Below are 27,934 nucleotides of genomic sequence, written 5' to 3' on the forward strand. Positions count from 1 at the left end.
TCTCAGCACTTCGGGGACAATTACGCTTTCTGGATCCACTGTTGAGTTTAGTGCCCTTGCCAAGCTGTAGGAACTTCTAACTCTCTCGACCTCACAAATCCTCCAAAGCAAAGGCCTCAATTCTATAAGAGAATGCTTAAACAACCTTGCAGTCGACGACTTACTGAGCAACAAAAGTTATGTTCATCTATCAACTATCCTGGAAAGAACTCGACAATATTTCATTGTTTTAGAGAAGGCTCTTCGAGTAGAGGACGACTTCAAGGCTACAATGGTCACTCACGAAGCTATCCGACCAAAGCTTGAGGTAATAAAGGCAAAGAGGGAAAGACTGGCAGACCTTAACCGTCAGATCACCGAACTTCAACGTCAGAGATCACCTGTTGCTTCTGAGCTTGACAATGATTTTAAGCCAAACAAACCTCGATTGGAAAAGTACACTACTGGTGCTAAACGAATATTGTAACTAAAGGCTGACAAAAGAACACGACAAGCCAAGGTTACAATGGGCGAAGTGAAGTGGCTAGAACTTAAAGCCACTCTTAAAGCTTTTTTTCTGTCGACTTCTTAGGATTTTTGTGCCTTTAGTTGTAGGATAGTTGATTTCTTTTTGTAATTTTGTATATATCCTTTTTGAAGATTAATGAAATAAATCCTTTATTCTCCTAAGTGACCGGATAATATTTCTTTAAGAATTTCTCATTGATTGGTAATTTATGAATTAAACCAGTTCAATCCTTGAGGTGGTATGCCCCTTTGCCGAGAACTTTGTGAACGATGAATGGTCATTCCCAATTCGGTGACCATTTCCCGAATCTGGGGTCTTTTATCCCTACTGGTAAAACGGTTTGCCACACTAATTCACCTTCGCCGAACATCTTTTGCCTGACTCATCGATTATAAGCTCATTCAACAATCTTTTTCTGCACCACTAGCAAGTTATAGGCATCGAGCCGAGCTTCTTCCAAATCCTCAAACTCTTGCCTCATAGACTGACTATACTCGGCGTTGACCAAATTGCTTTGTTCAATAACTCGTAACGAGTTTAAGCTTAGCTCGACCGGTAGCATCGCATCATGTTCGTAAGTTAATGCATATGAGGTCGTCCCTATTGCTGTTCGGAGTAAAGTTCGATATGTCTATAATGCCTTGTTTAACTTCAAATGCCACATATCAGGCTTTTCTTTTATCATTTTCTCAAGGATACCGATTAAAACTTTATTACTTGCTATGGCCTGTCTGTTTTCCTGTGAGTAATATGACATGAATTGATCGAGCTGAATTTTCAAACTTGCTATGTATTCTTTAAACCTGTCGGCTGTAAAAATCGTGTCGTTGTCCATTTCTAGTACTCTGAATCTTGTCACGATGTTTTATTTTACAAAATTACAAACTTCTTTGGATGTTAACTCGACGTATGATTTTGCTCTAACCCATTTAGTGAAGTAGTCAGTCACCACAAGTATCCATGCATACTTTGCTGATCTGGAGGACCGCGTAATTTTGCCGATTACATTCATGGCCCATCCTCTGAACAACCATGGTTTGGTTACCAAGTGAAGTAATTCGGTCGTGATCCTTTGTATGGGTCCATGGATTTGACATTGCATACACCTTCGCGCATATTCAATGCAATCTTTTAATATACTTGACCAAAAATAACCATGTCGATGGATTAACCAACATGTTTTGCATCCGGATTGATGAGCCCCACATATTCCTTCTTGTACCTCTGCAATAATTTTGGCAGCCTCATCGGGTTGAGGCACAAGAACAACAGACTGTCTTCACCTTTTCGGTATAGTTCATTCTGGTACATTATGTAATTTGTGGCGTGTACCCTTGTCTTGCAGTCCTGTTTGCCACTTGATTGTCAAGATAATGCATGATTAATCTTCTTTAGTAGTCTGGTAATGTCTCAATCGTGCATATATCTATAGGATTCTCTCGTTCCAACAACAAGGGTAGGGACATAACTCGTGTACGGATTATGTGGTCATGTTGGATAACTTGTTGATTAACCAAGGCTGGGTGTAGAAGTCGTACCACTGGTATAACTCGACCCAGTTCACCCCCAATAGTTGTACTCCGGAGGCTATTTGAGTCAACTCGTCTGAGTCAGTATTTCAAACTCGTGAAATGTGCTTGAACATAATGCCTGCAAATGATTCGGCTAAATAACTGGCAACCATACGATAGGGCACCAAAGTACAATTCATGCAACGAAAAGTGTCATTGAGTTGGTTAATCACAAGTTCTGAATGGTCGAGGACGAGCACGCGGGATGCCTTCAAGTCGTAAAGGACATTAAAGTCGATAACGAGGCCTTAATATTCCGCCTGATTGTTTGTACAGTCAAAATCCAACTTGAGAGAAAAATACCATCGGTAGTAATCAGGGGACTGGATGATGATTCCAATGTCCACCATGGTCAAGGTACTAGAGCCGTCAAAATACATCGTCCAATAATTATCACGTGTTTCCACCATGCCAATTTCGATGTCATTGCCTCCAAAAGCGTATGGAGAAGGATGTTAAGCTAAGAAATCGGTCAGCGCCTGTCCTTTGATGGCCTTTTGGGGTACATATTACAAACTAAATTCAGACATCACCATTGTCCATTTCCCAATTCAGCTTTTTACTATCGGTCGAGTAAGCATATAGCGACTAACATCTATCTGGGTGATCATTTGAGTAACAGAATGGAGCATGTAATGCCTGAGTTTAAACGCAGCAAAGAACATAGCCAAACAAAGTTTCTCGACAGCTGAGTAATTTATCTCAATCGAGTTGTCGAGTGAGCATATAGCGAATAACATTTGTCTGGGTGATCACCTGAGTAACAGAATGGAGCATGTAATGACTGAGTTTAGACACAAGCAAAGAATAAAGCCAAACAAAGTTTCTCAACAGCTGAGTAATTTTTCTCAGTCGAGTTAAGATTTCGGCTAAGATAAAAAATGGCCTACTTCTGCCTAGTATGGTTGTCTTATGCAAGAAGACAGCCAATGGATTCCTCGGCAGTCGAGATATACAACTTAAGAGGTTTACCGCGCTGAGTTGGTATGAGGACAGGTGGGGTGGTGAGGAATACCTTGATTTACGTGAAAGCGTCCTTATGTACTTCGCGTCATTCGAATATGTCAAAATCCTTAAGTTTCAAGTTAGTGGAAAAAGTCTTCATTTTCCCTGTCGAGTTAGAAATGAAATAGCAGAGGAAATTGATTTTACCGAGTAAGGATTGTAATTGCTTCTTGGTTGTTGGGGTTGGAGCATTAATGATCGCTCAAGCTTTATTCTCATCGACCTCGATGCCACGATGATGTACAAGGAAACCTAAGAAGTTACCTGCCGATACACTAAAGGCACATTTGGCAGGGTTCATTTTAAGGTTATGTTGGCCCATACGAAGGAAAGCTCACCGAAGATCATCTAAATATGTTCGACAGTGCTTCAATTTGACCACAACATCATCAATATATACCTTAACGACTATGCCAATCAAGTAATTACAAATGGTATTCATAGAGATTTGATATGTAGCACCGACGTTCGTAAGTCCGAATGACATGACGACCCATTTGTAGGTCCCGAGTGCCCCAAGGTAACGAAAAGCAGTTTTGCAGACATCGGCCTCAGCAATGAAAATCTTGTTGTACCTAGCACGCCCATGAAAGATAACATCTTGTGGTTTGCTGCAACATTGATTAGCAAGTCTGAAATTGGCATTGGATATTCGTCTTTAGGGGTTGCCAAGTTTGTTTGTACCATACTTAGGGCCTCCATATTTAGATCTCGTATAAATACTCGGGGGACTCAAATGTAATTATGTAATAAAGGAAGAGGCAAATATGTAATAAGTGAAAAGCCCTTATTCTATAAAATGACTCCTCACCCTCACAATAGGAGGAGGCCAATTCCTAGGCCCTCTCACCCCCTCTCAAAGCCTCACTCTCATTACAGAGGCTCTCACATTCTCTCCCTCACTTCTCAGATAAATACAATATTAGTGTGTACGTAGCCCAAATCTTGGGATGAACCACGATACATCTTGTGTTATTTACATTTCTGCATACAAAACCAGATGCAGCTGCCCTGACCCAAGACCTTCCGCTCGTTGATGTTCATTATGAAGGCATTAGGGAGGAAACCGGCAAAGTCTTTGACACGATGCATGAATGTAATACAATTTTCTCATTTGAGGTTGGGAAAGGTAGTGTGATCAAGGCTTGGGATTTTGCAGTGAAAACCATGAAGGTTGGGGAGATTGCTAAGATCACTTGCAAGCCAGAATATGCATATGGTAGTACGGATTCTCCACCAGATATTCCACCAGAATGCATGTTGGAAAGAATCATAAGTTCATTTTGGGAATGCAAGCTCTGCTGGATCTCATTTTCATAGTTGACGTTTCTGTCTCAGAGACAGCAAAGTTCCTGGGGTATAGCTTTTGACGAAGGGAATAGCTTTTCCCAACAAAGGGCTTAGTTTTACCAAACATTCACATGTGCTAGCATGTTGATGCTTGGTCGCACTTATCCAACAAAAGAAAAGAGCAAAGCAGAAAGTGAAAAGAAAAAAGGAAAGAGCAAAGCAGAAAGTGAAAAGAAAAAAGAAAAAGAAAGGCTGCATGTGAGTATGCCTGCAGGTGAAAAGGAAAAGCATACATTTATCCCTCAGACAGCTCAACCACTCTCACAAAAGCAAAAGCAAACATAAAGCAAAAGAAGATAAAAATAAGCAGACATAACTGTGGTGGTGATGGCATTATGGGCGTGACCCACTGAGCAGAGGGTGGTCAGATTTATTTTTGAATGATGTAATTTATTTTTCTTATCTTTCGGAGGCATCTGTATAAACCCCATCAGAGGATAAAAAAAATAAAATAAAATAAAACGGCAAAGCCCAAAATAAATGGGCTGGAATGTTGAGTAGAGGGCGAAGGCCCATAAGCCCAAAATAGCACCAACCAGGTGAACCAAAGTACGTCAAGTACCACAAAAAAATTATTCGGCACCCCGCTGCTATTATCGCCAACCTGGTGATCAAAAGACGCCCAGTACTCCAAAATTATTCGGCAGCCTGCCGCCATTATCACCCACTAGGTGATCAAAAGTACGCCTAGTACTTCAAAATTATACATAAGCATCACTCATATCAATCATACATAAACATTCATGAGCATTACTCATATCAATCATACATAAACATTCATGAGCATCACTCATGTCAACATTCATGAGCACCACTCATATCAACATTCATGAGCATCACTCATGTCAACATCCATGAGCATCACTCATGTCAATCAGCTTCAAAAGCTTCATTTACAGAGCTCTAGCTTCAAAAGCTTCATTTACAAAAGCTCTAGCTTCAAAAGCTTTATTTACAGAGCTCTAGCTTCAAAAGCTTCATTTACAAAAAGCTCTAGCTTCAAAAGCTTCATTTACAGAGCTCCAACTTCAAAGCTTTCACTTGCAAAGCTTCACCTACAAAGCTTCAGTACAGCGTATACAAATACCGCTTCTGAACAACCGCCACTTCGGCCCATGCATGGATTCAATTTGAAGTCTCTAGCCAAAACACTCTATTGACCGAATACTTGGGGGACTACATTATGTACCATATATTGGGCCTCAACTAGGCCTCATGAAAAATACTTGGGGAACTTAGCCCATTATTTATGTACTGAGGAACGAGCCCTTATTTTATAAAAGGGACTCCCTTACTTTCATTAGAGAGCACCCGTTATTCAGGTACTGAGGAGTGAGCCCTTATTCTATAAAAGGGACTCCCTCATCATCATTAGAGAGCATCAACTCTAGCCCATTATTCATGTATTGAGGAGCGAGCCCTTATTTTATAAAAGGGATTCCCTCACCATCATCAGATAGCATCACCGCCTACTGAGCAACCGCCTCGCCGCGAGCATCAACTCTAGCCCATCATTTATGTATTAAGGAGCGAGACCTTATTCTATAAAAGGGACTCCCTCACCTTCAAACGCAACAAGCCGAGCTAACCAAGGCAACATAAGCCATAAGCAGAGCAGCCTCGCAACATGTGCTACTTCTAGTTGAACATCATTTCACTTTAAGCACCACCTCATATTAAGTATCTGTTCAAGATGACATCTAGTTACTTTGGCCCACACATGGACTGAATTTCAAGTCTCCAGCCAAAAGACTCTCTTGACTGAAGACTTGGGGGACTACTGTTTGTACCATACTTAGGGCCTCCGTATTTAGATCTCTTATAAATACTCGGGGGACTCAAATGTAATTATGTAATAAAGGAATGGGCAAATATGTAATAAGTGAGGAGCCCTTATTCTATAAAAGGACTAATCACCCTCACAATCGGAGGAGGTCAATTCCTAGAACCTCTCACCCCCTCTCAAAAACTCAACCTCCTCTCAAAGACTCACTCTCATTACAGAGGCTCTCACATTCTCTCCCTCACCTCTCAGATAAATACAATATCAGTGTGGACGTAGCCCAAATCTTGGGGTGAACCACAATACATCTTGTGTTATTTACATTTCTGCAGATTCACGGTCGGATTTACGTTGTTCCAAGACCTCCGGTTTTATGCATCAACAAAGTTTAAATTACGAAAATCAATGCAAATATGTAGAGCATCACTTTTCTTTAAAATTGGGACAATATTCGCCAACCATTTGACATATCAAGCTATCGGAATAAAACCGGCTTTTAAAAGTCAAACGAGTTCATCTTTTATGCCAAGTTGAACTTCGATCGAGAATTATCAGAGGGGGGTTGGCGAAAAGGTTTACAACCAACCTTGATTCGTAATTCATGCTCGACGAATGTGCGATCTAGGCCAGGCATCTCATGGTAACTCCAAGCGAAATAGTATTTAAATTCTTTGGGCAATTTACAAAGCTCAACTTTCATAGGTTGGGGTAACAAAGAACTAATAAATAAATGCCAAGGGTTATCGGCCAAGGCAGCTTAGACTTTATCAAGTGACAGGATTGGACCGTTGTCTCATTCGACGAGGAACTCTACTAAGTTTACTTTAAATCTTGGTGAACAGTCTTGGTGTCAACCTCAATGGCTTTCTGAACTGAGATCCGAGTCGGTCGTCCTTCTTCGTTAAAACCTTGCGGGGTGATGTAGCCGACGTGATGATCATAATAGCGAGCTTGAAGCATATTAGCTTCGAACGACTGATTGTCGGCCGGATGAACTACGATCGAAAGATGAGGACTTGATATAATGACGAAGGGATATAGCTAGCTTAGTGGATCCAGTCACGACCAAGGAATGCATTATACTCGATCTTTGAATCGACTATAAAAAATAAGGTCATGTGATTTTAACCTACGATTTTCACCTCTAAAAGAAGGACTCCCTTAGTCTAAGATTTGTCACCGACAAAGATGTTCATGCTTACCTCTGATGGAATGAGTTCCTCATTGGATTAATGTAGTGTTTTCATGATAAAAACGGATATGATGTTGATTGTTACTCCACAATCAATTTTTTTTTTAGAAATCGGGCATCCTTCAATATGGGCCATGACATACAACGACTTCAAGTGATGAAGATCAATGGATGAAAAATAGGGAAACAGTTCGGCGAGAGCTGCTTTAAGTTTATCCTCTTTGCTTATTTGCTCAACTTCTTCGATGGTTACAAAATTAACTTGCGTGGCCTCCTTGATAATTTCGTCACCGTCCAGGAAATTTGGTTGGGATGTTTTTGGCCGGATTTCTGCAGATAAGACATGGACCACGCTGATTTCCATGTTGTCGAAGACCGAAGGGCCCATCGGGTTATGATCTTTGTCCTCTAGATTTTCGGGCGATATGTCTTGCTTATGGGCATCACTTGCTTGGCCATCTTCGGCTGTAGTGACAACATGTTCATACGGCATGTTTGTCGAAATTGTTTTGTATTGAATTTTATCCACTGTCTCGCTCGTCTTGGTACTTGGTCTTACGCTTGTGAAGCCTTGTGAGTCCGCTCCTAATATCTGACGAGGGCATCTCTTGTGGCCAGGTAAGCATCTAAATGTGCCACACACTCTTTTTCATTGGCCATAAGGCCGAAAAGGGAAACAGCTGAGAAAACTTCAAAATGGTACCACAGATATTGGAGGTCCTCGAGAGAGAAAGGAAGATCGGCAGTATCAATATCAGTGTAAGGTTCTACCTCAAAGCCGAGAACTCGGGCCTCGCGTATATGTTGGAACCTAGCTTTCATTCCCGGATCCATGGTCTTTTGGATGATCTGTTCAGCATCGGGGCAGGTTAACGCCAGATGAAGAGACTCTTGACATGCTTTTGGTAGGCCATACAAGTCCTTAGCCGAATGTTTCTTGTGAAACTCCCGCATGTATTCCAAAGCTTAACCAAGAAACAGCGGGTGGATATTTCACCAAAATTTAATTAATGGCTTTTGTGAGGGTAGTGGAGGACGCTTGCTTTTGACTTTCTTCTATAAGTGCTCGATGCGAACATTTATCTCCTTAGGCCGAAGGAGTTTAATTCGATTCTCGGATTCTTCAATTGTGGTTCCAAAATCACGATTGATCACCATCTTTCCTCAAAGCAGCTCGGCCATGATTGCCGGAGGTTGTTGGTCATCTTCGTTATCCACCATTTCTTTCAGCTACCATTCGGTACCTGGGGTAACCTAGGCTGCTCATCAGTGAGCCATACAGTCTATTATTTGGAGGTAACATTTTTACGACTTGGACAATGCAGTTTATGCACCGGTAGGGGAGTTGTAGCTATACCAATGCTGGTCGCGTGGCTCATGTGGCTTGAAGGTTCACCGGTACGTAGGTGAACTTGAGATACCAGAGTTGCACGCATAACAATCTTTATTGTAAAATGGCACGTCGAAATCAAGTCATCGTTTGGCCGAAGATGACTTATTATCCTGTGTTTGAGGGTCAAGCCTATCGAAAACTTTCTGGCATTAGCTTGCATCAAGGACTTTTTGAGATGTTGCCATGGCTGCATGCGTCAATTGCGGTGCTTCAGCCTGAAGCGGCTATTCCCTCAGCTTAATTATGATGACGTTTGATTTGCATCGACTACATAAAACCATCGGCCCGTCAGTTTCCTTTGTGCTGGAGTCTGACAGTAACTCGGCATAAGCAGGTTTAAAAAGTATTTGGGTGGCTCGTTCAAAGATAGATCAACTTTCATTCGCGGTTGAGAATTCTACTCAAGGACTTGTTGAGTCGGGATGAATTCGGCTTTTCCTTTCCTCTTATCCTTGGGTAAATGAGTATTTACCATGCTTACCATCGTCAAAAGGAAATGATCGATGTCAATGACCATTGGAGGTTTCTCGGGAAACTTGACTTTGCTATTATCGATCCAGCTTTAGATGGCGTCGTGAAATACGATACAATTATTTGTCGTATGCTTGTTCAAGTTGTGGTACTTGCAATACATTTTTCCTTTCAAATCTTCAGCCTTAGGGATATTATGTCATGGTCGAAGGTTGGCGGTTTTTACAAGTAACAACTGGTCGAAGATGGCATCGGCCTTGGTGATGTCGAAATACCTTTGACATTTTGACAGCGGCTTTCGCAGAAGCCGAACGAGTTTTGACATCTTTAGAGCTAGCGTGAGCCAACGCTTTGTATATGTATGGTTTGTTAATTACTATCTTGGTCACATCTATACTGGCATATTAGGACTCTTCGCCTTTGGCTGATGCATAACTTACCATCGGGTTCTTGTAGATCATCCATTGGGTTGGAGATTTTGAGATTTTCTCTTATCAAAGCAAATAATCATATTGCTCGATATGTTGAGCCAATTCATACATATCTCGGAAGTTTGCCCCCAGGAATTTCTTCTTGTATTCCACATCCAGGCCATTCAGGGCAAGCCTAACAAACTCGACTTTAGGGAGGGGTACTCGGCACCACTTTCTGGCTGATTTAAACCTCGTAAGATATTTCATTAACGACTCGTCAGATGATTGAGCCATCATGGCCAAAGAAGAAACTAACATTTCCATCCCTAGCCGATATAATTGCTCATGGAATTTTTCGACCAATTCATTCCAGCTTTGGATGGAGTTGGGTGAGAGGTTGATGTACCATGCGAACACTGAGTCGGTTAATGAGAAATTGAATTGTCGTAGTTTATGAAAATCACTGTTAACATCTCCAAATTTAGCAGTGAATCGAGCCACGTGTTCTAAGAAGGACAATGATGACTCTCCAACAAAAAGGCTAAAGTCTGGAATCTTGAATCCCTTAGGATACTCGAATCTTTCCACAAAGGCTGGATATGGTTAATGAATTTTGGAAACTTCGACCCATTTTTTAAGGCTGAATCAATCATTCTTTGGACCTCGACCATGTCAACAAGTGCAGTTTCTGCTCCTTAGTCAATTATGTCCGATCTGCTACTTGATCCACCATTTTTCTCTAAGTCAATCATTTTGAGTCGAGTAGATCCTATCTTGGCCTGCATTGCTGGTAGGGAATTATTCTTTAGAAGATGAGGCTGCCTGGATCAATCAGCAGGCTCAACTTTGCGGACTTTATTAACCAGAACTTCGAGCACCCTGTTGTGTATAGCGCTATTACCTCTCTTCAAGTATGCTTTTTACCTCTTAATTGAACATTTGCTCAAACTTCCAGGATTGTTCTTCAAATCGTATTCGAAGAAAAGACTTAGATTGTGGACCAAAGGCCTCATCCTCGTCATCATCACAATCTTCCACTAGTCCTTCAACAAAAACGTTTTTTTGTCATTTTGGTGGGGATTTATGTATCATGAGTCTAACCGCCAAGATTAACTTCCTTTTCTTGGCATATTGCATTTGTGGCTTCAGGTGTTACGGCAGCAATAGGATTCTTTGCATGTGACAAGCCATCATGTCCTGGGCTTTGGACTGTAGGTGGAAGATTATTCGTTGATTTACCCATGCCTGTTTTCTTTTTTATTGATCGTGTTTCAATGGTCATGAACTGCGTAGCTCTATCACTGGGTCCCACTGGGCATGCCAAAATGTTAACCCTAAAAACTACCAAGCTTACGTGGCGCGCATGTCGAGTAACTAATAAGCTAACTCCATCCTTCGGTTGTGTGTGGAGCGTGCCAACTCATCGGCCGAGTTTGGTCGAGGAGTAAAATATGTTGACGTTGCGTTGGGCGCGTTACTAACTTCTTGATTTTACGACTACGGCAAAGGAAGGAATACGTCTCAGCCTTTGGGTTCTAGAGCCTGAAAATAAGGCTACTAGTTTATTTGAAGTTCACGAATCGTCAGCGCTGGGTTCGGTCTCGGTAATTATATTCGTGAGAGTATAAGTGCGTCGAACTGGTACCAAAATATACAGACATAAGCACTCAAAATAAATAAATGTCTTGATTGTAAATGTGGTTTGGCCATCGGAATGCCGAGCTCTAAAATGTACTTGCGAATATATGATCATAAAATAACACTCGATGTTCAATGTGTCAAGCCTAGTAACCTGTAACACCTCACTTCACTGAGAAGGTTGATGAGATGACATCTGCCAACAAAGACTAAAGAATCATTGCCAACCGAGACTTGGATAATAACTAGTCGATCTCGAAGCAGTGCTGTTTATCCAAACTAAAGATGCTCATCGGTCAGCTGATTCGATGACTCCAGTGTTGTTTATCCAAATTGAAGATGTTGACGGTTGCCTTCACATTCCTGTTTATCTAAACTGAAGATGTGTTGGCCAAAAGATGGGGGAAGAGGAAAAAATGTCAAGATTGTTGAGAAGCTTTGCGTATGGGAATTTATGTGTTGATTTTAAGGGGCCTTGAATGATGCATCCCCTTATCTATTGATAGCAACAAACCTTCTCATGGCTAAACTAGAAATGTACTCGGATTAGAACTCATCAACCCAACCTGATCAGGTTTCGGCCAATCCTAACCCTTATAGAACTTTGAACAAAGCTTCTTAATGAACCAGATTGTCCCCTAATTCTAAGCATCTTCAGCTTTAAGACTCCTTGTTGCACTAGGGTTTGACTACCTCACTCTTATCTAAACCAATCCACCTCGCAACAGTATTCGGCTGACCTTGACTAGACAGCCCATGACAAGATTCTAGATGAATGTTACTGGGTCGAGAATGACTCTTAGCTCGACCCAAAATACTATTTTGGGCCCAAACAAGTTTATATACAATTGTAGGGGCTTATTAGGAAACAAGTACAAATTAGTTGAACTAATTAAGTAATTAACTCAATTTTGTACAAACCCAATTGCAACCTAAAAAATAATTAGTTTTCCCCAAAATGGTTGGCCAATCCAAATCAGCACTGAGAGGTCAACAACAGGAGAGCTCTGGAGAGTCCTACTATATAACAATGTATATTTGGGTATATTGTACTTATACACAGCGATATGGATTGGAGTAAATCACACAATAGCTCAGCTTGATAAATTAGTATCGGATTTGTAATTTACGAGAATTAAAAACTTCAGATTTCTCACTTATACAAGTGAAATGGAAGACCATAAACTATAGCACTAATGACACTATACATTGCCTTCCAAGTAAATCATATCCACCTATTAAATTTTCTCAAACTTTTCAATGTAAATTTATTCGTTAAATTCCGCAATATATGTTAAGCTTATTTTTTTACTAGAACGATAGCATTAGTTGGTTAAGTAGTTCTTTATTATGGGTGAGGAAATCGATGGAGATCAATCCGCACCAAAGTGCATAAACATGATTGTTTTCTACCACTGTAGTAAAGCACCATATGCATAAGTTATGCATCTATGCATTCTAGAATTTTCACTTTCTGCATCTTGGGGGGCTGAAGATGAAGATAGGTCATTAAACTCTTGGCAATGAGGGAGTGGAGGACCATATGAATAATATAAACCCTAATTTCTGCACTCTGCAATATTGTAATGAATGGAGTCCAAGTCCCACGTAATTAATTTCTTCAACCGATCACGCCCGACCTGCAGGTAATTTACACTTCCCACCTCAACAACCACTATGCGCGCGCGCACACACACATATATACGTGCGTGTAATCAGTTTTGTATTGATTGGAATCGCAACATCAAATTGCATGCTTGTAAACGTTTATTTTGTTATATAGATTTATGCATGCGTCAGTTGTATAGTTAGATAGAGATGGAGATGGTATTATTACATAATACATTAGCTAGCCTTGTCAGTTAATAGTGTTACATATATAGATTAAATATTGACCGGTGGTTGATCTTTCAAGCTCGCGCATCCCAAAGTCGGCCGGCCTATAATATTTGCTTCTATAGCCACTTACTTAGCTACTTTTAAACCTCAACTGAAACTCAATTATATGTGGTCGATTGTGTATACAAGTTGAAGGACTTTCATGTTACTTTGAATGATGATTTATGATAGACTGATCGGTTTTATATGTACAAGTAATTTGATCTATCTGAAATTAGGATGCATTAGATGAACGGATCGTGGTTATCAGATATATGTCTATCATAAACTTTATATTATAAGAAAACTAATTAAAGTGGTTTGAAAACTTTGAGTTTTAACGATAATGACAAAATAAAGGATAAAGTGAATAATATAAGGATTGACTTTTTAGTGTAAAAATGTAGTTTTTCGTTAAAATGAACAGTACCGGAAGCTTTTTGTTAAAGTTCCCTATTCTTATTGCTCGCTTCCAATGCATATTATCTTCCAACTTATTATATAAAGGTCTTGTTTATGCTTATCCGCCGCTCCAAATTAGTACAGGTTAGTCTAGGCAGTCATATTTTGGGTCATGTTAATTCAATAAGGTCGATACAAATATCATTGACTTCATTCTGGAGTCGATATGCAAGTTCCACAAAGTAATCCTTGTTTTATTATTACATATTGTTAAAGATTTGTTTAATTAGCTAGCTTTATCGTTTAGTTAATCTGCAGTAGTTGTCCTTTAATAATTTATAAATAGACGCTAAAATGACAGATGGAATTTACCTGTAGGTGAAGGATCAAACCTCTCAACTTGCACTCAGTTAGTACAGTGATTGCTCTATAAATACTGGAACTCAAAGTCTAAAGTTTCATCAAGCCTCCCTCAACCAATTGTATACATGGGAACCTTATTGGATCATTCCAATATGCATAATGAACACGATGATCAGCGGCAGCTTCCTTATGAGATTGCGGAGGAAATTCTGCTGCAACTGCCGGTGAAGTCCCTTCTTCGTTTCAGAAGCGTATGCAAGCCATGGCTTGCTCTCATCTCCGACCCAAAGTTTGTCAAGTCACACCTCCTTATCCGCTCTACCAAACAAGATGACGATGACGATGATCGTGATCATGATCATGATGCTCACGGCAAAACTACATCGTCAAAAGCACGACTCATGCTCTCCTCTTTGTCCCTCCTCCAGTCCGTCCACATACAAGTTCTCAATACCACTACTATTGATGCACCCGCAACGGCAACCTTGCCATCCCGTGGCGACGGTGAAGCAGAAAGTCTAGCAGAAGCAAAGGCAGAAACAGAAGCGAAGGCAGAAGCAGCTGGCACAACTGGTGCTAATAGTACTACAAGGGTCGTGGAGGCGGAGCATGAGTACTCTGTGATAATGAGGCGGCCGGTCAAAGACATGAAGATTGTCGGCTCTTGTAACGGCCTGGTGTGTTTGGTGGTTGACTCGGAAGATATGATGATTTATAATCCATCCACCAGGCAGGTTCATGCAGCCCCAAAGTTGCCGACAATCTCCGGTAAGGATTACTTCTATGGCTTCGGTTACGATTCGCGCAAGGAAGACTATAAAATAGTGAGGGTCACTTCTTCAAGTAAGGCCGGCGTTTTCGCCACCCAACTTGACATTTATTCTTTGAAGACCAATACATGGAGAGCCAGGTCCGAAACCCTGCCTTTTTACTTACTGTTCAACCTTGTCGGAACCCTACTCAACGGGGCTCTCCACTGGGCAGTCCGCCGCGGAAAGACTACTGATCAAGCTTCCGCAAATGGTGACGATGAGAGACCTTTCTCAATCGTTTCTTTCGATATAGCGGAGGAGACGTACCGGCAAGTTCCCCTACCGGGAGACGGCGACAAGAATTTCTCGTTCTATGGTTTGGGGGTTTTAGGAGGGCGGCTGAGTATGCTTCACAGCCCTCATGGGTCTGATTACCAGGTGTGGTTAATGAATGAGTACGGGGTCAAGGCATCTTGGTCTATTTTCACTACCATTCCGCGGAAGATGGATTCTGAATACCTAGGGCTGATGTCACTTCTGAGTATTTTGAAGAACGGGGAGATTCTAATCCTCTTGCATCAAAGGAAACTAGTCATTTACAATCAGGCAGACAGAAACTTCCGAGCCGTCTTTGCCGGGGATGTACACTCTTCCCAAGTGGTTTTGTACATGGAGAGCCTTGCTCCTCCCACAGCCAGAGGCGGAGAGCCGATTTCTGTCCCCAGCCCAGCCGGCTCTCCGCCATGTCCAAGTCCGACTAGTAATCTGAAACCCCAATTTTGAAATTAAAAAAAAGGAGTCGGATTTGGTGCTTTTGAGCTTTCCTCTACAAATTGCTTAGTTTTCCGGCAAGGAGGTAAGGTGGCGCTCGTTGGGTGATGACGTGTCTGGATCCGGCGAAGCCCGAGTGATCTGACCGATTGATTGACCAAAGTGCTACTACAACTAGGGGGTTTTATATTTGAAACCTTAGAGCAGTTCTAGCGTGGGAACCTCCCAAGGCAATGCACTATGCTATCTACCTAGTGAACTTAATGAACAGTAACCAGCTTTTGCATCTTCACCATTGCACTTCAATAGCCCTGACAATAGGCAATAAAATATTAGTAATTTTTTTATTTATAAAATAATACAAAATAATTTTATTTGTAATTTCGGATAAGATTTTGAATCATTCTCATTGCACCACATGTCATTATCCGAAAAGTTATAAAATAATACAAAATAATTTTATTTGTAATTTCGGATAAGGTTTTTAATCGTTCTCGTTGCGCTACTTGTCATTATCCGAAAATACAATTATTGGTGATGGATTTCTGATAAGATTATTAATCAATCACGTCGCGACTCGTGTCATAATCTGTTTACCGTCTTTGAGGATAGATTTCCATCAGATTTTTAACGAATGACGGCATGCCACGTGGCATTATCTACAACCTAATCTTTTCTGAATCCTCCGTATAATCCACCATCCTTCCTCACAAATCTCACACCAATTTTCTCAAGATCTCTATCATTATTCATAGTTTTTTATTCCTTCTTCACCAAAATCTCTATCATTATTCATAGTTTCTGCTTCATTTTTACAAAGTCTTCTTCTTCAAGGATGATGTGGGAAATCGATCAGCAAGAGGAATAATTGTTTAACCAATCAGAAAGAATGTTCAATCTCCAGGTGGCCCAAACTGAGAGGGAAGAGGATGAGGAACGTAGGATGAGAGATGACGAAGCAAGAATGGGCAGAGCCTCACATTCCCGTCGAGTCATCCAAGCTATGGGTTAGATCTGTAGGCCTAGCCATTCCGGAAACCTTGATAGAAACAGGCAACGACGAGGTACGGAACTCTTGTACAATTATTTTGTCCGTAATAGTGGATTCCCTGATACGTACTTTAGACGTCGTTTTAGAATGGAACGACATTTGTTAAAAAAAAATCATGATTGCTGTTTGCAACCATGATTCTCACTTTGTGCAAAAGAATGATGCTTTTGGTGCTATAAGTCTCCTTCCTCAGCAAAAAATTATTGCTGCCTTGCGGATGCTTGCATATGGAGCATCTACAGACCAAGTGGATGAGATAACGAAGATGGGGAAATCAACCATTCTTGAGTCCCTGATGATGTTTTGCGGAGCAATCGAATCTATCTACACCGCAAAGTACCTCCGGAAACCTACTGAAATGGACTTGCAAAGGCTTCTGAAGAAAGGTGAGATGCGAGGTTTTTCTGGGATGATTGGAAGCATCGATTGTATGCACTAGACCTGGAAAAATTGTCCAAGTGCATGGCAAGGCGGTTATGGAGACATAAAATTAACAAAAAGTATCATTTTGGAGGCGGTGGAATCTTTTGATACATGGATTTGGCACGCCTTTTTCGGGAGCTCAAAATGACCTCAACGTCCTTACCCAATCCACAGTGTTCAACGATGTCCTACAAGGAAATGCATCAATGTCACGTACTAGGTCAACAGACGTATGTACGACGGGCCATACTACCTAGCAGACGACATTTACCCAAGGTGGGCATCGTTTGTCAAAACAGTGCCACATTCGCGAAGTGCAAAGGAAAAACACTTTGCGAGCTGTTAAGAGGAGTGCAGGAATGATGTGGAGCGTTGTTTTGGTATCCTCCAAGCTCGATGGGAGATTGTCAGGGGTGCTTCCAGAATGTTTGATGTAGAGTCGTTTCGATCCATCATAATGACGTGCATCATTCTTCACAACATGATTGTGGAAGATGAGTACGATTATGATGTCGTTGATGAATATGAGCCAGATATGATGAACAATTCAAGAACACGTATATATTGTGCTCATGACGCCATCGAATAACCCGTGCAACATGAGCCATTAGAAAGGGGTGGACGTTACAATTAATTGGTCATTCAACGATATACTGCACTTCAAAGGCCATATATGCATAATGCCCGGCAAAATGACTTGATAGAGCACTAGTGGGCATTGAAACAAGCTGAAGATAATTAAGTTCATTTAGTGTGTTTGTTTTTATTTGGTGTGTTTATTTAATTTTAGTTGGTGTGCTTTTTTTAGTGAGTTTTTTATTATTTGGTATGTTTATGTAATTTTATTTGGTGTGTTTTTGTTATTTGAATAAATATTCTCTTAGTATAAATAACTTACCAAATTAAATAAATTTACTCTCACTTTAAATAAAGTACTAAATTCAATAAATTGGAAACAACATAAAGTACTCTATTCAATAAATAATAAATTACAACTCAATGTGATTGGAAAATTATGGGCTCCGATTACAAAAACTACTATATTCATCATCACTTAACCAATTTGTGGTGCTAGGATGATATTCTCTTGTTGTGCTAGGACCATCTTCTCTTGCTCTCGCTTCTCTTGCACGCATCCTTCGCACCACGTCCACTTTCTCCGACTTCCAAAAATATTTAGAATTTGGATACTTCCCTTCTAAAGGTGTGTTCATAATTTCATGATCTCGTTGAGCCATTATTTCTTCTCTAACCTGTTCCCTTTCTTGCCTAAATAGCGCTCTTTCTCTCTCATTAGCTTGAAATTCTCTCTCAACAACTATAACTTTTGCCTCCTCTCTAGCCTTATCAGCCTCAAATTTCGCCATTTCCCGCGCCAAAGTCAATTCACCTTGGCGAGCAAGTTCTTCTATGTACTTTGTATAATCATTTTTGGAAGCACTCCCTTTTCTCTTTGAAGCATTCTTACACAACGCAACCCAACTAGTACACAACACAACATCTTCAAGAAGTGACCAATTCGTACCTGCATCAGTAGTCATTTTGTTGAAAAAAAAATGGATCTTTGAGAGAAAGATAGGAATATGATTGAAAGTAGTTGAGAAAATATGAAATTGTGGTGTAATGTAGATGATAATGATAAGGTATTTATAGAAAAGTAAAAACAAATTTTTTTGTTCGGATTTTTTACAATTTTTAAAATTTTTTTATTCAACTAATTAATCTCCGCCGTTGGATTTAAAAAAAAATTGAATTCCAACACTCCGGATTGTGCCAGGTGGCACAACGGTAACTTTTCTTAATTTTAAAACTATTCTTTCTTTTTTATTTATAAAGGAGAATAATATCAACCATTGGATCTGAGATCAACGGTTGATATTAAATAAGATTTTTTTAATTTTTTTTACCGTTGCAAATCGGATGGTCCACATTATATAGCCGTTGAAATCCAACAGACCATGGGAAGCCACGTGGCTTCCTAACGGTAAGAAATATGAGTGGGCCGCGGGCCCCATTTTTGAATTTATGTCTCCTGACGCGCGTGCCACGCGCACTTGAAAGCCACGCGCCTAACATAAAAAAAATAAAAAAAAGGGCTGACGTCACACCCACTCCGGGCTCTCGGGCTGGCAACTCGTGCCAGGCCGCTCCCTCAGGTTGCCACACGCTAGACCAAATCCCTCGGGCTCTCTGACCATGTTCTCCCTACTGTCCCTCGAGCAAAAGCTCCCACTGGAGCTGCTCTTAGCTGCTATGATTTCCGCTTTGTATATATAAATACACGAATTTGTATCGATTGGGGCGCCATTTTTTTTTTTTTTGTGACTCCAAGCTTTCTGGCACCTTTAGACCATCTCTAAATGAAATGTCAAATTATAAGAGTTGAATGAAATGTCAAATTACAATTGATGGCTGATGTGGCAATTTGAAACCTTATGTTAAATTTTGTACTTCTCTAACTGAATTGTTAAGTATTATTTTATTATTTAAATAGAACTTTAAATGATTGTAATTATTAAAAAAATGTTGAAACAAAAATTTTATTGGTTGAAATGTTAGAGGAATAAGGGATCCACTATTAAAATTAATTAAAAATAAATTTGACATTGATGTCAAATTTGACATCAAATCACTAAACCTTGATAACCAGTCAGCAAATAACACTTCGGTCAGAGAGATTTTTTATGTTAAATATGCACAATGACATTCTATCTAAGATTTTGACATCTTCATTAGAGATGCTCTTATTAACTTCCTTATAAGCATCAATTATTTTAGCAACCCCAAATTAAATTCGAAATTAACAGATCGCATTCGTTAAAATTTGGGTTCACATTCCAGTACAATTCTTCATCGTCTCCATTTCACAGTTACCCGTTTTGTGACCCTATTCGTTAGTTGTGATGTCTCCGTTATCCCTCGCCGTACATTCCTTCCGTGCACTCCGTTTCCGTGTACCGGGTTCTGAATTCATTGGTTTATCCAGGTTAGTTGTTTCGTTGTCGATTATTTCATTAATTGTTTCGTTTGTTCGTATTATTTCTATTTGTGCGGGTATATATATTTTCCTGCGGTATTTGCACCAAAAATTGAGAAATTGATTTTTTGGAGGAATTCAGAAGTTGGGAGGCTAGAAATGCCTAATAAGAAGTTAAGAACCCTAATTTGGAGAGAAGGATTGGACTGAAAGGAATATAATAAATTCTGGTTAATTGATGGAAAATTTACTAAAATATATGAATAAAACAATTAACGAAAATTGAGAGTGATTCAGATTCTATAAATGGATTTCATTGAATTAATGATTTGAACCGATAAAACTCAGTAATGTTTTTAATCAACTTATGACTGAGAGAGAGAGAGGTAAATTTCCATAATTAATTAAGTTATACTAAAGGTGAATGTTCTTAATTAATTAAGTTACGGAAAAAATAGATGATTTTTCTTAATCAATTAAATTATGGGAGGAATAATCAAACATGAATTTTCTTAATCAATTAAACTATGGGAGGAATAATCGAACACGAAACACCGTTGTGCTTGTCTGCGATTGAGCTACAAGTACCTTGTAATTTCAGCTGATAACTTCAGTTTAGTTCTTAATCATCAGGTGATGACTCACACGTCCTTCTTTATTAAGAGATACCAAAAATGATTATTGTATAAAACACGTATTATGTTTTTCATAGTTGTACATGATTTATAAAATTAAATGGAATCAGGTCGGTTAAACTTTTAAAATTTTGCTTCCTCTTCTTTCTAATTTTGGAATAGAATCGGCTTCTCTGCCATTCCACTTTTCATAGATTCTCATCCCCTTCTATTTTGTAGGATCACGGTTAAACCACATCAATATTTTATATTATTTTTTTATAGAGATAATAAGACAAAAAATAATAATAATATAAAATATTGACGTGATTTAACCGTGACCGTACAAATAGAAGATGATGAGAATGTATGAGAAATGAAATGGCAGAAAAGTCAGGTCCTTTTGGAATATCAAAGAAAGTCATTGGTGACGAAACCAACTGTTGGGGAGTCCATGTCTGACTCGACTAACAAACAAGTTGCTTTTGAACAGTAATTGAAAGACGGAAGGGCAGTGGTCCCTTGAAGAACTTATCTGCTATGATTTTCCATCATTTTGACATTTCGTATCACTAATTCAATGCTAGTGGTGATTATTATCCGTCGTTTTGGCAACTCTTGGAGAAATTTTTTAACGGTACAAAATGTCACAATAACAACATTGTAGGCTGTGACACGTAAGTTGTTTTCGAGAAGATGAATGGTCCTTATCCTGCCAAACCGAGGAGGCCCCAAAGCCTATTCATACATACAGCTCTTTTAAATTTTCAACAGCTGTATCGCATTCATCCATAAGGCTAGCAACCAACGCGAGTTTGGCCCCTCGGGGAGGATAAGGCTCTGAAAGGAAAGTTATGGGTGCATGGATCATGGATGAATGGATAATGTACCTGCTTTTTAGGTTTTTGTTCCCGCAAGTCTTTTAATACCGGGACAACCCCTGCCTGGTTTTTCAGTTCAGCACTGGATTGAGTGTATTTTTTAATTTTTACATCTAAATTAACCTTTGAATCATATGGTTTGTTACAACAAAATGGTGAAGGGGTAGCCTTCTGTCACATCTACAATCGGATAACTTATATGACATGAGCATACTATCACGTAATCTCACGTGCTAATAAAACAAGAATGTGTAAGAAAAAACTTACACATATTTTTAGAAAACTTCCAGCATAATCCTTGGCAAAGATAACTTTTAGACTAAAACCATGAGTAAGATTAAAATATAATTTTAGTCCCTTGATACATTAATAACCTCATTTATTAATTACACTTGCATTTTTTAAGTATTTCTCTTTTTCTTCCTAATTTTGATGTATTAATTTTATTTCATTATAATTATAATTTTCGTTTCATTTATCGTAATATATTTTGTTGTAAACATTTAGATAAACTAATTTTTGTTATACAATATATTTTTATGTACATTTTCTTCTTCATTAGGTACATTAAATTCATTATAATAAATTTTGGTGCATACATTTAGGTACACACATTTCGGTATACATTTCGATACAAACATTTAGGTACATTAATTCAAAGTAATGCATTTCGGTACATACATTTCGGTACACACATTTAGGTACATTAATTTAATATAATACATTTCGGTGCATATATTTCAGTACATACATTTCGGTACTAACATTTAAATATATTAGTTCAATATAATACATTTAGGTACATTAATTGAGTATTTCAAGTTTGAAGAATGTTAAATAAAATTAATAAATAAATAAAAATATTTTTTTGGTCAAAAAATACATTAAAATTGTATATTAATAAATTTAAATATTTAATGAGAGACATTAAATAAAATGCACATTAATTATTTTGAATTAAGGACACATTAAGGGACTATAATCAATATGTAATCTAACACCAGATTTATTTTAAATTTCAATCTTCTTGAAGAATTAAAGTTAAAAAAAAACCCCTATATTTTATTGGCACAAAAACTCATGTCATATAAGTTTTTTTCTTCAAAAGAGCCACAAAAACACGGAAGCTAGAATACATAGTACTTTATTTGATCTACTGAGTTGGTAACATGTGGTCCAACATCCTAGTGGATAGAGTGTTGGCTTCCATCCTCATGTCCAGGGTTTGAAACTTCTTTCTCCTCTAGATAATTGTAAAGTTTCGTATCCATGCCTCTCCTTTAATAATAATAATTAAAAAAAAAAAAAACTAATGAAAAGGGCTTGAAAACTTTGAGTTTTAATGATAAGGACAAAATAAAGAGTAAAGTGAATAGTATCATGATTGACTTTTTAGTGTAAAAATATGGTTTTTCGTTAAAGTGAACAGTATTAGGTGCTTTTCGTTAAAGTTCCCAAAAAAAGAAATTGAGTTGGTAAGTATATTGTATGGATGAGAGCCTTTTGTATTAGTGAGGGATGTTACCTAAGTCCGATTTATCTTGTCGGACAAATACTTATATGATCATATTGTGCATCTGAACCTCGTAATGAGACAATGAAGTAAATAGTCAACTTGATAAATAGTTTAAATCCATAGTTTCACAATGTTTATTCAATTGTCTGATAGAAGAACATTTCATTTCAATTCCTACCAAATGACTTCTTTTTTTTTGTCAAGGTGCAACTTTTATTACAAACCAAAACTAAACAAACATACAACAAAGGGCCCAAAACAAACACATGGACAAGCAAAAAGTGGGCCAAAACAAAACACAATACAACAGGGCCAACCAACTGTTGTAGCCCAAAAACACAAACAGATTTACAGACGCTAGAAGCATCCACTGCAACCGTCTCCGCCGCAACAACCTTGATCCGTCCAAGACCTCATCCCCTATCGAGTATCTCCTCTTCAGACGCAGCCTCCTACCCCGATCTGCTACACGAGCATAGCCACAACGAACGGATAGCCAGTGTTAGGTTGATATAATAGGTATATTTTGTATCTCTTTTACCTATTAATTTAGTCATGGTTTGATATAAAACAGTTGGATTTGATGTATTTTGTGTGAATTTTATAGAAGTTATTTTTTCGGAGAAAACTAGATTTTTTTAGAAGAATTACAAGGAAAGCACGAAAGAATAACGAAGTGGACTGATGCTATGTGAGAGTGGTGCTGGAATTTGGGCTTTATCAAATTAAGTCCAATTTGGGCTTCATAAAAACTGGCGTTGGACTATTCCAAGGAGGGGAAGGTTTTTAATCCCCTTATCAAGAAGGTTGCAGCAGAAAATAAAATAGGAGGGGGATTTTAAAGGAAAGACAAAAGGCACATTAAAAGGGGGGAAGAATCCTGCAGCCGCAAGAGGGGAGAAGGTGGCAGTTTTGGGGTTTATCGCATACGGTTCCAGAATTGGGGTTTTGGGTTTCTTTATGTCATCGAATTCATCCATGTTTGTCATTAGTTTAATCATGAACTAAGTCCTTTTGCTAGGATTAGGGTGTACTCTTATCATGAACATCTAATTCTTATTATTTCATATTGATCTCGGTTGTTTTCCATGTTGAGTAAATGTTATTGTGCTTTATCGTTATCAAATAACTGGCCATTATTTGTGTGAAGAACTAAATTGGGACTGACAGGTTGAGTTTAGTAGATTGCTTCTCATAACGATTACCATGAATTACATAATTGAGTAGACATACTGGTTATGATTTGTGTAGTATTGTGAAATTATCCATTTAGCGTAAAGGGCTTCGATTATCTACTTTTGTGGCTAGACATAGCATGGGTAGATAGTTAGAAACACAGTTAGTATATTCTGAAAGGAAATATTGACGAATCAAGGGATAATTGCTAGCAACATGGGAATAATTTGAGTTTAATATGAATAACGGGATTAGATGGGATTGAGAATGAGGAACCTGATGTCCTAGTGCTTTAATATATTAATTTTTCATAATTCATTCACTTTTACTTCGTGTTTGTTCAATTGATACTTTCAATTTCGTTTGGGTTTTTGCATATTTGAATTTGTCATCGTTATCCATCTTTTATTTAAGTTTAGTTTGAAGTCAATCTCAATAGTAAATTTAGGTTAATCCGATCCTTGTTTGAACGACACTCTACTTATCACTATATTACTTGGACGATATTGTACACTTGCAATTATCAACAACAACCGTCTCCGCCGCAACAACCTTGATCCGTCCAAGACCTCATCCCCTATCGAGTATCTCCTCTTCAGACGCAGCATCCTACCCCGATCTGCTACACGAGCATAGCCACAACGAACGGATAGCCAGCAACAACACAACGGAAACCAGTTATCGGGATGAAGTCTGTGGAAACCCACGAACAACTCTGCCGAAAAAGGCAAATAAGCTGGAGAAGGCGGTGGTGTTGGAAACACCCGAGCCGGTGAAAACGCCAGAGCTCAAAACATGATCTCCACCATATTCATGGCTGAAAACCGAAAGAAAGAATAACATAGAAGAGGGATACCAACTGGGCAAGAGGGATAAACTGAATCAAGGTTAAAAGCAAGGGAATAAAGCAGTAGAAGCAAAAACCAAAGAAGAGAAATAAAAGAGGAAAGAAATGGGTACCAACCCCAGCCGCAACTAGAGTCGGCACCACCGGATTTTCTTGATTTTTGAAGACTTACACCTGAAGGTGAGAAAGACTCTCAGTAGGATAGAAAACTCTCACTCGGAGAGAACCCTCAATCATTCTACCAAATGACTGATGACATATTACAATCATAATGAAAATAATATGATTTTTGACTTTTTGACTTCTTCATTTGATCCAATTCCGCTTACTTCTAACTACCCTCTGATTCATGACTTCATCCATTACTTCATTGCCCCCTGAAACTCATTTTTTTTTCACGATGCCTCTGAGACTGTACTAGGGCTAGAAAAATACCTGAAAAAATCCGAACCGAATTTTACCGATCTCGAAATACAAGAAACTGAAAAATAAAAAATCGAACAATACCGAAAGTTTCAATATGGTATTCGGTTTCCTTTGACCATTGTTCTGTAACACTGAAGCGGAAATGTTTAAATATAATTTTATATTTAAATCAATTAATAGTAGTCGTTGAATTTGATTGAGATTGGATCTCAACCGTTCGTTTCAACTTGACACTATCTTTTCTCGACCTCACCTCTACAACTTCTTTGTAAAAAATAACGACTACTACACGAGCCCACAAACGACCACTAACCACCACACCTTAGTCCCAATTGCATCACCAAAATTGTCCACAGTTCCACATTTCACCACCACACTCAATCGTCAATCCCACCAAAATCTTCCACCTCAAATGGTCATTCTCACCTTCGACTTCCACCTCCAACAACCATTCTCGCCGTACAAGGTTAGAAGTAAGAACTTTCACCATATCGTTTATTTGGCAGAATGGACAAAGAAAAGGGCTTAGTGACTAGTGAGAGAGGTAATGTGAAATCTCGTTTCTGGATTTCACTGTTATAATCTACGTATTTGTATTATTGAGATTTTATATTATTTTTCGAGAATTTATATTCATTTATTTGAATTTAGATTTCAATTAAACTAGTTACGAAGAGTGAAGTTTGAAAAATTATTATTTACTCGTTGACCTTTCGAGGTCACAAGTAACGTTTTCGAATAGATCTTGAAACCACGAACACATAGACAAAAACTGTTTGCAAGTTCGGATTATAACGGTATAGTTACGAACGTTTGAAGTTGTGATACTATAGATTTTAGGAATTATTTATCTCCCACTTTGTGGGTAAGAGGCCCAGATCGATATGGGGTTAAGTGGATCATCAAAATTGAAAAAAAAAGGGAGGTGAAACAAGGAATCAAGAGGAAAAAAGGAAAAAGAAAGGGAGGGGTCTGATTCTAACCCGTTTTGGGAGGGATTGGACCCGTTAACCTACTAACTTGACCCGCTTGTATCTCCTCCGTTCGAGCTCTGTTTTGGGCGATCTTGGTGTCTATTGAAAGCTCTTGACAAGCCCTACAACTCTGTAGTATTAGATTTCCCATTTTATTTACCATATTTGCAGTTCGAAACCACAAAACCCACGACTTTTCTGGCGGTTTTATCACTTTTTCGGTGATTCCGGCAACCATTTCCTTTGAGTGAGGTATGAAACTTCATCTACTCTTCATAATCTTCAAGTTGGTATGCTTGGTTCATGCTTTCATATTCATTTTAGCGTTAGGTGTTTAGAACCCTAGAAATCTGGTTTTTTACGGTGAATTTGGATAGTTTCCAGTTAGAATTTATCGTCGGCCTAGTTGTGAAAAGTGTTTCCCTTGTTGAGCTCTAGCTACCAGGTAAATTTGAGCTCAATTAGTTAAAGTTGAAAATTCGGATTTTCAAAACCCTCCACCTTGGCTACCACCGCATGTGGCGGTGCATGGGACCATCCACAAGTATTGTCTAAGTACCAAATACCTTCTAGTGATCTTGTGAACCTATGTCTAGCTCCGTTTCCCAAAATTCAATTGTTTGGTGTGGTGATCAAATTGGACCGCCACTTGCTTGTGTGATTGATGACAATCCGACCGTTGGATCATAATGAAATTTTAGTATGTTATTCTAGAAGCATAATGTGAACTTTGGGAAGTTATGGATTAGAAATCCATGTGCGGATCTTCAGGATCGAATTACTTAGAGTTGTGGACGCTATCGTTGACCGAGAGTTGACTTGTGGTCAACATGTCTTAAAACGTTCTAAATCATAAAATTAGTACTACATGACTAATTGAAATCTAGTGGGCCTATATTGGTTAGATAGTGACTTTGTTTGTACCATACTTAGGGCCTTCGTATTTAGATCTCGTATAAATACTCAGGGGACTCAAATGTAATTATGTAATAAATGAAGGGGCAAATATGTAATAAGTGAGGAGCCCTTATTCTATAAAATGACTCCTCAGTCTCTTCATTGAGGAGCGCCAATTCTTAGGCCTGAGATCCCCAAAGCCTCTCATATTCAGAGAAAAACGTCATTCACATTACAGAGGTTCTCTCCCTCACAATCCTCTCAAAGAAATACAATATCAGTGTGGAAGTAGCCCAAACATTGGGGTGAACCATGATACATCTTGTGTTCTTTACTTTCTTGCAGATTCACGGTCGGATTTACGTTGTTCCAAGACCTCCGGTTTTGTGCATCAACATTTGGCGCCGTCTGTGGGAATCGACACGAAAATGTATGTCGATTCTCTTTCATTTTTCCACCTCCACCTTGAATATGCAAAATCTGTAAAAACCCCATCTAGCCTCCTCATTCAACCTCATTTCTTCTTTACGCTTCAACTCATCTTCTTCCAATTATTCCTCTTCCTCACCTTTTACTGAGAAGACTTATGTCCAGAGGTACCAGCGAAACTGCTGGCTTTACTAGAACCAGCCATTAGAATTTCACCAACCCTTACCCATTTA

At 38.9% G+C, this 27,934-nt stretch overlaps 2 protein-coding genes across 2 annotated transcripts; both read left to right on the plus strand.

The window, feature by feature from the left end:
• Positions 1-271: 271 nt before the first annotated feature.
• LOC126602653 (peptidyl-prolyl cis-trans isomerase FKBP20-1-like) lies at positions 272-4,404 on the plus strand. The gene is made up of 2 exons (XM_050269570.1): positions 272-446; positions 4,085-4,404. Exons 1-2 carry the CDS (start codon positions 272-274, stop codon positions 4,402-4,404), a joined length of 495 nt encoding a protein of 164 aa, XP_050125527.1.
• A 9,578-nt stretch (positions 4,405-13,982) lies between these two features.
• LOC126605796 (F-box/kelch-repeat protein At3g23880-like) lies at positions 13,983-15,959 on the plus strand. Its single transcript, XM_050273234.1, has one exon. It carries the CDS (start codon positions 14,093-14,095, stop codon positions 15,500-15,502), a length of 1,410 nt encoding a protein of 469 aa, XP_050129191.1. The 5' UTR covers positions 13,983-14,092; the 3' UTR covers positions 15,503-15,959.
• Positions 15,960-27,934: the final 11,975 nt, after the last annotated feature.

The sequence above is a fragment of the Malus sylvestris genome, chromosome 15 (genome assembly GCF_916048215.2).
Source record: "Malus sylvestris chromosome 15, drMalSylv7.2, whole genome shotgun sequence".
Lineage (NCBI taxonomy): Eukaryota > Viridiplantae > Streptophyta > Magnoliopsida > Rosales > Rosaceae > Malus > Malus sylvestris.